This window comes from Erinaceus europaeus, chromosome 22, assembly GCF_950295315.1.
Source record: "Erinaceus europaeus chromosome 22, mEriEur2.1, whole genome shotgun sequence".
Classification (NCBI taxonomy): domain Eukaryota; kingdom Metazoa; phylum Chordata; class Mammalia; order Eulipotyphla; family Erinaceidae; genus Erinaceus; species Erinaceus europaeus.
The window spans coordinates 15,351,270-15,363,616 of record NC_080183.1 but is presented as its reverse complement, the minus strand read 5'-3'; the positions used below and the strand labels follow the sequence as shown (position 1 = coordinate 15,363,616).

General features: G+C 50.0%; 1 protein-coding gene across 10 annotated transcripts in view; it reads right to left on the bottom strand.

Moving 5' to 3' along the window:
• The window catches only part of TTLL5 (tubulin tyrosine ligase like 5), a 157,748-nt gene that overhangs the window by 62,792 nt on the left and 82,609 nt on the right, over positions 1-12,347 (bottom strand). For all 10 annotated transcript variants that reach the window (XM_060181298.1, XM_060181297.1, XM_060181294.1 and 7 more), the window contains 6 exons: positions 12,152-12,298; positions 10,751-10,854; positions 6,011-6,135; positions 3,584-3,667; positions 2,616-3,023; positions 638-825 (listed from right to left, as the gene is read on the bottom strand). In XM_060181298.1, the coding sequence (XP_060037281.1) occupies positions 638-825; positions 2,616-3,023; positions 3,584-3,667; positions 6,011-6,135; positions 10,751-10,854; positions 12,152-12,298 (1,056 nt within the window). The remainder of the gene's footprint in view (positions 1-637; positions 826-2,615; positions 3,024-3,583; positions 3,668-6,010; positions 6,136-10,750; positions 10,855-12,151; positions 12,299-12,347) is intronic.

The window sequence follows — 12,347 nt, the reverse complement described above, 5'->3', positions numbered from 1 at the left end:
TCGCTCCCTCTCAGCCTCAGGGAGAAACTGGGCCCCAGAACTGGAAATGTGCGTGATATTCTGACAAGGAAAACTCAAGTTCATGTCTTCACTGTTTCTGTTTGCTTTTTAAAAATTTTTTATACTTGTTTATTTTCCTTTTTGTTGCCCTTGATAGATATATTTAAAGAGGATAAATACCAGGTGATCCGGTACTTAGTGGAACACAAGAAGCAGGAAGACAAGAAAAAGACAAGAAGAAGAAAGAGGAAGACACAAAGTGAAACTTGGACTGGGTGTGGCGTGTTGCACCAAAGCAAAGGACTCTGGGGAAGGAGGGCAGGGAGGGGCTGGGCGGGGGGCACTCTGGGGCTGCCTGAAGGTGAAAACGGCCCTCCGTGGGGGTGAGAGTGTCTAGCAGATGCCCACCAAGGAGAGGCACGCGTGTCAACGACGGTGCTAAAAACCCTTAAGCCCCCCCCCCCCAATAAAATGGTAGAGAAATAAAGAGAAAAAAAGAACGAGAATGAAAAGGCCTCTAGGAAGTGCCTTGACCGCTGGTAATTCCAGTCTGTCTGTCAGAGCTAGCAGTAGGGCCAGCTTCCCACCCCTGAGGACAGGCTGGTCTCCAGCATGACAGACCCTCCCCGGGCCTCACCTGCTGGGAGAGGAGGCTGATGTGCGTGGAGGGCGAGTACTGGCGCGCAGCCTGCTTCTCCGCCAGCCGCTGTAGCTCTGCCGTCACCATGCTGGGGTTGTAGCGCCTGCTGTGCCCAGAACCATCTTCCCCCTCCTTCTGTGGCTTCAGCATGCTGGAATGATGCTTGGTCGCATGGCATGAGCCTGCTAAAAAGAAGAAACAGAAAGAAAGACAGACAGTCCTGGAATACTGACTAGAATAAGAGGAAAACCTCAGTCAGCAGACATTTTGCGGAGTCCCAGTGATCTCAGACAATTTTAGGAGTTATAAGCTGACTGCAAATGGCCACGGGATGAAAATAAAAGTGAATCCCAGACCCTGGACAGCCTTCCTCTTCCAACCTGCTATAAGCATTCTGATTTTGCTAACTACAAAAGTTTCACTGGGAAGAATTTTCACTGTATGGGAATAACCAGTTGCAGAAAATGTAGGTTTTTTTTTTTTTTACCAGAGCACTGCTCAGCTCTGGCTTATAGTGGTGCAGGGGATTGAACCTGGGATTTCAGGGCTTCAGGCATGAGTATCTGTTTGCATAACCATTATGCTATCTACCCCTGCCCAAAAAATGAGTTTTGAAACTCATTATACCTCTAGTCTTTTGCCATGTGGCTGTACTTGTTACCCCATTTCTATTTAAAGATTTTATTTACTTATTTATTAATGAAAAAGATAGGAGAGAGAGAGTGAGAACCAGACATCTCTGGTACATGTGCTGCCAGGGACTGAACTCAGGACCTCACGCTTGAACATGACTCTCCATTCAGAGTTCTCCAAGAAATTTTGGAAAACAGTAATCCTACATTTTTAGATGACTGATTTTAACTTCAGATAGTTTTGTTCTTTCAACTATAAAACTGGAACATTCTGGGAGTCGGGCGGTAGCGCAGCGGGCTAAGTGCACGTGGCATGAAGCGCAAGGACCAGCGTAACGTCTTGTCGATCATTATTAAATCAATAACAAAAGGGGTGCAGTGACACATCCAGCTGAATGCCATATGTTACCACATACAAGGACCCAAGTTCAGGTCCCTGGTTTCCACCTGCAGGGGGGAAGAAGCTTCACAGAAGGTGAAGCAGTGCTACAGGTCTCTCTCTCTCTCTCTCTCTCTCTCTCCCCCCCACCCACTCAACAATGTCCCCCGGCCTTTCAATTTTTGTCTCTATCTGAAAGAGAAATATTAAAGATATATATTTTTTCCTTTTTCTTTTGCCCCCAGGGTTATTGCTGGGACTTGGTGCCTACACTATGAATCCACTGCTCCTGGAGGCTATTTTTTCTCCTTTAGTTGCCCTTGTTGTTCATTGTAGTTGCTATTATTACTGTTGTTACTGGACAGGACAGAGAGAAATCAAGAGAGGAAGGGAAGACAGAGAGAGGGAAAGACAGACACCTGCAGACCTGCTACACCACCCTTGAAGTGACCCCCCTGCAGGTGGGGAGCTGGGGCTCAAACCAGGATCCTTATGCCGGTCCTTGCGGTTCACGGCTTAACCTGCTGTGCTACCGCCTGGCCCCCTAAAGATGTATTTTTAAAACGTGTGTGTGCTCATAGGGGAACATACTGACAGGCACTGTGGCACTGCTTCATTTAGAGCTCGCTACCCCAGGGGAAGGCTGCCAAAAGTTGATTCAGTAACACCTGACACTAAATACACTGGGGGGGGGAAATCAAACTCTCTTATCTGATGTCAGGAGTAATCTCTTGACTCAAAAGACGTGTCCACACGGCACACTCGAGGGTCCACCATGGTGGTGGGAAGGTCTCCCAATTAGACGGCAGGGTCTAGCAGCCCTGTCTCGTCCCCTCTCTGCTCCCAGCACGGAGCGCAGCCCTGCCTGGACTAAAGGGAAGACGCCTTCTCTGCAGGCACAGACAACAGCAGCGTGAGCTCCCGTCTTTGTCCCCTGCGTCCCGCCTCTCAGGTGCTCACTCACCTGCCTTTGCTGAGGACGGCCGCGCCAGCTTCTGGCTATAGATGTGCGCAGCACTTTGGAAGGAGGAGAAGGGGCCGACGGTGCTGCCTGAGCGGCAGCGCGGCAGACCAGCAGGACTTGGGGCGCTCTGGGAGCCGGGCAGCGGCTGCATGGAGGGAGCCGCGCTGTCAGGGGCTGTGAGCGTCAGGCCGGCTGGCTTGGCAGGCAAACTGGGGGCTGCGGCAGGAGCCTGAGCCAGAGTGGGGTGGTGGCCGGGCCCCGATGGGAGGTCAGAGGATGAGATAGCAGGTGACAACGGGGTGTTGGGGACTTTCTGCTGTGGGGCAGAGGGAGCTGCAGGGCCCGGGAAAGAAGTAGAAGAAGAGACGGTACAGACTGGTTTAGCCTCTTTTTCTGAAGTGCTAAGTCCTATTCAAACAAAAACAAACAAAACAAGAGAACACTCATTTTAGGAAAGACAGACATGCAATGTCAGTCAAACACGAAGCTGACATTTCTTCTAACATCAAAATAACCTTATTATGAAACCCAGATCAGGAGGGAGCACAGCTTTCAGTGAGGGTCATGCCTGCCAAGACACGACATGAACAGTGACAGTGACATGAGCCATTTATTTTCAGTCCTCTCTAGGACCCAGAGCTGGGACTGTCCATCAGCCAAAGCAGGTGTCTTGGCAGACACCTGGTGCCAGCCAGCTTTGGGCAGTGACAGCAGACTCCCCTCCCTCTGCCTCTTCCTGAGCCAGAAAATAAATGAATACAGTGATTCGAATTTCCAAACATTAAAAAAAAAAGAGAGACATTTCTTGAAAGGAAGCTATAGATCAGGGATTTGAAGGTCAAGAAAGAGCAAAGGAAAGGGCCTTCTTGGGGACAGCGGCTCACACTTTAGAGTCACTCCGTAGCTGGTGAGCTTAGGGGATCACCAGAGAGCAGGAGAGAAATCTACGCAAGTTTGAAGCCACTCACGAGATGGTTTTTCTGAATGAATCTCTGCTGCCGGTTGTTGTTTAGGCGGCTTTATTTTCACCTCTTCCACTGTCTCAGGGTGATCTGAAAAGGAAAAAGATCCCAAGCTGAGTCAAAGGCTAAGCCACATCTACACAGGATTCTGCTTCAGAAAGAGAAGATAACTGTCATCAAGTCCAAGAAGTCCTGTCTCTCTCTCAAGGACGGTGCTTCCATGAGCACGCACCTGACTGCGCTTGGCCCACTTCTTGTTACCTGAGCTCAGAGTGACCACAAGCTGGGATGTGCCTGCAGGAATTACGTCTGGGCGGTCGGTGCCACAGAGAGACCTGGCTGTCTGGTGCCCTTTGCCCTCCCCAGAGCAGAGGGTGACCTTACAATCTGCACCAAGCTGGCAGCCGCCCAGGGATACAGCAGCGCCAGGCTGGCCAGGGTGCCACCCTAAAGCTACAGCAGCTCTGCTTCTCGACCGCCTCTGTGCTGCCCCGCTGGGCACCGGATTCACAGATGAAGCGCTCCACTAAAACCAGTGTCTGCTCTAGCCAGCTAGGCTTTTTCCTTTTTTTTTTTTTTTTACTGCCACGGATTTTTAAAGGAGCAAGGAGACTTGACTATGTAGTGAGGGGAATGTTCTCAACCCTTTCTGGAGGGCTAGGGTCCTACAGAAGCAGACATCACCTCTGAGAATGAAAGCATAATGGCGTATGGTTCTCTGCTCCCCAGTGTCACCGGCAGTGGGAAAATGGCCACACAGGAGTCTGCTCACGTTTGGAGTGAGCCCAGGCACTGTGGCACGTCAGAACACGGCTTCCCTGAGCAAGGCCTGTGGGCACTGCTCGCGGCAGTCTTCTTGTCTCCTAAATCCAGGAGGCCCAGAACGGACAGGAACCCACCGGGCACTGCCCATCCAGGCTGCTCTGGTGTTCTCTTACTGCTGGGGGAGTGACTGACTAAATGAGAGACAAAAACTTGCTCACCTCCAAGCACGCGTCTCTACCCTAACCCCACTGCAGAATTCCTCACTGCCTGACTGCAGCCACACAGGACGTGTTCGGGGTCCCCACACGGCCTTCTCCACATGGCGACAGGGATTATGAAGTCAGCTCAGGATTGTGACTGTCCTGGTGACGGTATCCCTAGTAACTAATGGCCACAGAACCTCACACATAAACGGTACTCGGTGGAGCCATGAGGAGCAATGAGTAGACGGACATACTCATGTCAGAACTGACGAAGGAGCTAGAAAAGAGGAGACTCAAAAGGATGTTGGGGGGGTGCAGGCAGTAGCGCACTGGGTTAAGCACACATAATACAAAGTGCAAGGATTCCAGTTTGAGCCCCCGGCTCCCCACCTGCAGGGGGGTTGCTTTGCAAGTGATGAAGCAGGTTTGCAGGTATCTACCTCCCCCTCTCCTCTCAACTTGTCTCTGTCCTATCCCAAAAATTGAACAACAACAAAAACCCACAGGAGCAGTGGATTTGTAGTGCAGGCACAGAGCCCCAGCAATAAACATGGAGGCAAAAACAAACAAACAAACAAAAAATGTGTGGTGACAGGATGATTCAGTATTTCTTTCCTTGTTCAGATTCAGCCCCACACTGACCTCAATAGGCTCCTGTGGGGGAGTCGGTAGTAGCACAGCAGGTTAAGCGCACGTAGTGCAAAGCGCAAGGACCGGCATAAGGATCCCGGTTCGAGCCCCCGGCTCCCCACCTGCAGGGGAGTCACTTCACAGGTGGTGAAGCAGGTCTGCAGGTGTCTGTCTTTCTCTCCCCCTCTCTGTCTTCCCCTCCTCTCTCCATTTCTCTCTGTCCTATCCAACAATGACATCAGTAACTACAACAATAAAACAAAAGGGCAACAAAAGGGAATAGATAAATATTTAAAAAAATAGGCTCCTGTGGGAAAGTCTCTGAGTCAGATATATATATATATATAATTTTTATTGATAAAAACCATAGGGTGAGTTTTTAATATATATATATATATATATATATATATATATATATATATATATATATTCCCTTTTGTTGCCCTTGCTGTTTTATTGTCCTCATGAGAACGGCCTCTCACTCCAGGAGCCTTCCGAAGCCTGCTTCTCTCCCCGTGAGGGGGCACTGCCATCTATTAACTGTCATGTGACCAGAGGCAAACAGTTTGCTGGACATCATTTCCAAAACCATTTACCATGGAGCTCCTTCCCAGCAAAGAGAACGTCAGAAACGCAGGGAACCTTCCGGGGTGTCAGCACAACTGGCCTAAGGATGTTCAGGACTGAGGACTGAGCAGGAGTGCACAGCTGTGTTCTTTTTTAACAAAACTGCGACGTGCCCTGTCCCCCCCCCCCCCCAGGGTTCCTCCAGCCACCTCTGGGCCCACCATGATCATTTAGGCCTTGTGGTCCTGGCTCTGAGTCACATACTTACCACCCTTGGCCCCACTGTCAGAGTAATTGTTGTGCTTAGAACTTCTTGAGTGAGTCCCCAGGAAGACACTTGCAGACTTGTTTTTCTGGGTATAAAAAGTCAGCACCTCCTCCAGCTCTGCCTCACTGCAACAAGGAAAGAGGTGTGGTCAGGACAGGGATCTTAGGAAGGCCTCTGATTTTACTGTGGAAGTAGTCATGGTGGCCGGGTGGTGGCATACCCAGTGAGCGCACATGTCACTAAGAGCAAAGACCTGGTTCCAGCCCGGCTCTCATCTGCATGAAAGATGGATCACGAGGGGGACAGAAGCGCTGCAGGTATGTTTCTCTCTCCCTCTCTATCTATTCCTCCTCTTTCAATTTATCTATGTCTGTCAAATAAATAAAAAAAAAAGGCCGCCAGGAGTGATGGGCTCATAGTGTCGGCACTGGCAAACGCTAGAAGAAGTGTCGGCACTCAGCCCCAGAAATAACCCTCGTGACCAAAACAAAACCAAAATCAAAAGAAAACTGGAGTCAGCTGGAGAGGGGACCAGCAAGCGCAGCTCAAAATACCCTCTGAGCACAGGCGTGAGCAGGAAGGCCAGCCGCAGCCTAGTTCAAGTTCAACGCTGCTCGATTAACTCCACGGTGCCTTTTCTAGATGTGCATCGTCGCATCTAAATGTCACTTATCACATGTGGCCAAAATCTAAATATGAGAGGCCAGCTGTTGGTGCACCTGGTTAAACACTCACATTACAGTGCTCAAGGACCCAGGTTCAAGCCCCTGGTCACCACTTGCAGAGGGAAAACTTTACAAGTGGTGAAGTAGGCCTAGCTGCAGGTGTCTGTCTTTTTCCCCCTCCATCTCTCGCTCCCCTCTCAATTTCTGTCTCTATCCAATAATAAGTAAATTAAAAAAATTTTATTTATTTATTCCCTTTTGTTGCCCTTGTTGTTTTATTGTTGTATTCATGTCATTGTTGGGTAGGACAGAGAGAAATGGAGAGAGGAGGGGAAGACAGAGAGGGGGAGAGAAAGACAGACACCTGCAGACCTGCTTCACCGCCTGTGAAGCGACTCCCCTGCAGGTGGGGAGCCGGGGGCTCGAACCGGGATCCTTATGCCGGTCCTTGCGCTTTGCGCCATGTACGCTTAACCCGCTGCGATACCGCCCGACTCCCGTAAATACTTTTTAAATATCTAAATATAAGAAGTAGGGCAGGGGAGACAGCACTGTGGTTCTGCAGAAGACCTTCAAGCCTGAGCTTCTGAAGTCTCAGGTTCAACCTTCCATAGCACCATAAACCAGAGCTGAGCAGGGCTCTGGAAGGAAGGGAGGGAGGAAGGGAGGAAGGCAGGCTGGGGGGTGGGGGGGGGGGTGAGAAGGGAAAGGAGGGAGGGAGGGAAGGAGGGAGAGAGGAAGCAAAGATTTCTCTTTTAACCTGAAGATTCTCTTCCTCAATCACAGATGCCACGTTTGCTAAGCAGGAATAGCACTGGGCGTTCTGACCAGAAAGCCACACTTCACAGCAGCCGCCAGAGTCTCGGTCTCGCTCCCGCCAACAATCTGGCTGTGAGCAAATCTGAGTCTCTGTCAGTGCTGCCCCCAACCCAGAGCGGCTTTAGAGCTTCAGGTCCGCAAAGAGCACACTTGGCGTGAAGACTGAGCTGTCCTGCTAGCCGCCCTGGAGCGCGTGCGTGCACACACCCACACCCACACGCGCGCGCACATGCACACACCTACACCCACCCACACGCACACACATGCGCGCACGCGCACACACATGCTGCCCCACCTTGGGTAGTCAAGTGCAGTCATTGAAGGAGGCAGCCCCTTTGTTTTAATGACCTCTGCCAGGAGCAAGGGCCATTTCAACTACTGAAATCCCTGTGCTCTAGGACAGGATGGAAGGCATCAGGAAACAGAGGAGGGAACTCGGGACGCACTATGCATGGAACACCCGTGGCAGCTTCTCCGTGGCCATTTTTTCCTGAGCCTGCCTGCCTGCCTGCACTGTTAGAAGACTCCATCCTCTGTCTTCCGAATCCTCAGTCGATAAGAACCCATGACACTAGCTGGGACTCAACTCAGAGTAGCCCCAAGGTCTGCAAAGCAATGACATGCCACACGACCTGGGTGCCACCAGAGGCAGAAGGCGAAGGCGGGGCGGGCCGGCTGTCCCTGCCTGCCAGCGGCTTCACTGGCCTCTCACAAAACATGAAGGGAGATGCTGAGGTGGGTCCCTGTAGGTTGCCTTCTACTTCCCGTCTCTCCTGGGCCCACGTCATAGCTTAGTTAGTTCTCTCTCCCCGCCTGACTCCTGGAGGCCTCTGAATTCACCAAGCCCCAGAGATCCTGAAAAAAAGATCCATCCGTGCACTGCACCAGGCTGATGCTAGCGCAGAATCCAACCGTCTGCACGATATTGTGAACATTGAGTCAGCGGTGGCTATGGGATGGTGCATTTTGTGGCCATTCTGTGCCGTTAGCGAACTTTTCTAGAACCTGCTTACACCTAGTAAAGGAGCGCACATCACTTTTCCTCTTGGCTTCTGTGTCTGCCTGGCTTAAGCTTCCTCCTGGGTGAAGCGGGGCCTCAAGAGCCCCACGCAGCGAAGCCTTTTGCAGAACTGCTGTGCTGTCTCCGCAACCCAAGATGACGTCTGCTTATACATTTTTGGGATTTTGAAGATTTTGAGTTAATAGAAGCTGATCTAGAAACCTTAAAAGAGGAGTCATTCTAAACACATGCGAGCTTTTGTCCCTTTTCTTTCTTTTTTCTTTTTTTTTTTTTAATTATGTGAGAAACCATTTATGGCTTTATTTCTACACCTGCTTTATATCACTGACATCACTTAGGGCCCAAGAATAGCAAGGGAGTAACCGCAAAATTAAGAGCTCCTGCAAAATGTGTGTTTGCTGTGTGTTTTAGTGCAGGACACTCAGGCCCTGGGTGGGTCAGCACAAGGCTTAAAAACAGCCAAACGGCCGTCTGCGCCAACCTTACAAGTCGTCAGTCAGCTCTGTGCTGCTTTTTTCTCTGGTGACAGACGGCGACAGCTGAAACCTTACTAGCGGTGCTGTACAAGTCATCTGTCCTTTATTTAAGTGGCTTTGCAAAACTGTTTTAGAAAGAATGTTCCCAGCTATGACCACAGGATGAGAGCTCAGACCTACAGGCAAGGGGTTTACAGTTAGCATTATTTATATACTTTCCCATATTTGGGAGCTACTTTCTGCCCTGATCCAGCTTTCTGGTCCTTTTTCCAACTCTGACACCGCCTCCCCACGCAATACCTTCAGCCCACCCACATGTTAGCTGTCAGGCTCGGGCAAAAATTAGTTAAGTCATGGGCCCCTTTGAATAGACCTAAACTGTTAACTACTAGCCTTTTCCAAAATGGAGATCCCAAGTTTCATCTGTCCTATTCTTACCTTTAAGTTCCTGATTATTGTACAATTTGCCCTGCTTTATATCATAAGACTTTTTCAGCCACTAAGTTGCAGATGTTACCATGATGCCAACCTGACTTCCCTAAGCAGACGACCTCACCAGTGTGTCCTGGAACCCTGCCTCCCCAGAGCCCTGCCCCACTAGGGGAAGACAGAAACAGGCCGGGGGTGTGGATCCACCTGCCAGCACCCATGTCCAGCAGAGAAGCAATTTCAGAAGCCAGACCTTCCACCTTCTGCATCATAATGATCCTGAGTCCAGACTCCCAGAGGAGTAAAAAACAGAGAAGCTTCCGATCAAGGGGATGGGATACAAAACTCTGGTGGTGGGAATTGTGTAGAATTGTGCCCCTCTTATCCTACGGTCTTGTCGATCATTATTAAATCAACTTTAAAAAGAGGCCTCCCATGTAGACACAGCAAAATTAAAAATTAAATGTTCCTGGTCCTTCTTCCTTTGAAAACACAATGCCAGGTGATGAAAGAGCCTGTCTGACTTGTGTCCAGGTAAGGACATCAATGCTAGGATCTTCAGTGTGAAAGGTCTGCTCCCTTGTGTATAAATGAGGAGTGACCTCTGGAACATGAGAACATGCCAACTCCTCAGCCCACTCAATAATGGCAAAAGCTGCCCAGGACTCCAGCCGTGGGACAGGGAGGAACTCAGGTCCAGTCAGCACTCACAGCCTGTGTTCTCCCACCTGTCATGGGCCCCTCTGAAGTTCTCTGAAGGCTGGAGCCATGGCAACAAGGCCTGCAGAGGTCACACCTACCAGACTCTTTTTCTCCTTGTTCTACAAGTGACTTCAGATGTCAGAAACAAGGGCACACTGGAAACTCAGTGGGAGAAGGAATGAGACAGTCTTTACTCATCAAGAAGGTCAGGCCCGGGGAGACAGTCCAGCCAGTCAGGACACTGACTTGCAAGCCTGAAGTCCTAGGTTCAATCCCTGGCACCACCTGTGCTAAAGTTGAGTCCTTGGGCCCTTTCTTTCTTTCTTTCTTTCTTTCTTTCTTTCTTTCTTTCTTTCTTTCTTACTTTCTTTCTTTCTCCATTCTCTCCCCTAATCTCATTCTCTCTTTAAATATATCTCACTTGCTTTATTTTAATGAGAGCGGTAGAGAGAAAGGTCTGAGCACTGCTAGGCTCTGATTTATGGTACTTTGGGATTGAACCTGGGACTTTGGAGCCTTGGGCATTTAAGTCTTTTGGCAGAATCATTATGCTGTCTCCCCAACTTCAGTTACTAAACTTGTACTACTACTACTACTACTACTAAATAAAACAAAGGAGTATTTCTACCTTGCCTGTCTGATGAACTCCTGGAAGTTTTCTGCGTTCACTCCATCCTCCTCCTCTTCCTCCAGTTTCTTCTTCGATTTTTTTTCAGCCATTTGTTCTGTTTCCTACACAATGCCCAAGCCCCACAGAAAAAGAAGATAAAACTGACTAATAACCGATACACTTCAACATCTGGTTTCATTTACCAGAGACTTAATCTGTCTTTATGGTAAATGTAATTCTCCCATATAACTTTGCCACTTCAAAATCTGATCTACTGCTTTCTGACATTATTTTATTAAATAGGTCAAAATTTCCAAAAAAAGTTGCAGAATACATGTGTATTTTTTTTTTGAGAAGAGCTTTTTTAAAAAAAATATTTATTTTCCCTTTTGTTGCCCTCGTTGTTTTTCATTATTGTAGTTAATTATTGTTGTTATTGATGTCCTCGTTGTTGGGTAGGACAGAGTGAAATGGAGAGAGGAGGGGAAGACAGAGAGGGGGAGAGAAAGACAGACACCTGCAGACCTGCTTCACTGCATGTGAAGCGACTCCCCTGCAGATGGGGAGCTGGGGGCTCGAACCGGGATCCTTACGCCGGTCCTTGTGCTTTGTGCCATCTGCGCTTCACCCACTGCACTACCGCCTGACTCCTGAGAAAAGAGCTTTTTCTAGCAGTTTAGCAATGTCTGTGGCCACCGTTGAGAACAGACTCTAAATGTTGTTACAGTTAGGGAGGAGAAAGCAAGGCCTTAGAAGACATCCCTTACAGGCACTCAAATGAAATAGCGTCTTTATCTAAATCAGACACAACAAGATGCAGGACAGACCTGGAGCAAATCATGGCTGTTGGTTTAATTTCTAGGCCTCGGCTTTCCTTCCCACAGAATGATCGCACTCTTTGGTGACACTGCTAAGGCTCCCTGAGAGCCTGGCAGGTAAAGTGAGCCACAGAATAGTCTAGCTAGGTAGTGTCTGTGCTGGCCTCACTGGAAAATTCAGACATTGTGCATCCCAGGAACGAGGTATTCTGTTCTCAAGGAAGACATTCTGATGAAACGTTCCTTTTCAAGGGGAGACCACTGGGACAGAAACAGCTCGACGCACGTCATTTCCTACAGTGAGACTCAGTTTCACACCCACAGCGCCATTTGGCCATGGGCAGTCGATCTAGCCAGTGAGACTCTGAGTTTCACACCCACAGTCCCATTTGGCCGTGGGCAGTCGATCCAGTGCCGCCACGGACACGGCCATGGCCGGGCCCATGCGGAGCCCGGGCCCCTCAGCCTTCCCAGAGCTCAGGACGGTGCCTTCTGGGATGCAGCCTCTCCATCCAGGGGCTCCGGCGCGGCGGGCCTTCTCCCCGGGCCACCCCGCAAGACAAGGCCTCCCGCGGCCACCGCGGGCGCAGGAGGCACCCACCTTGTTGTACACGGTGATGAAGTCCCCCAGCTGGTGGGCGAGGATCCTTCTGCGCTCCAGTAGGGCCAGCCGTCGACTGGGCAGCACCATCCGCAGTGAGTGCTGGAGGTTGCTGGACGCTCGCTTGAGGAAACGCACCACGAGCTCCTGCGGAGGAACCGGGAGAGGAAAGTGGGCACTGTGACAGGCTGCGGGG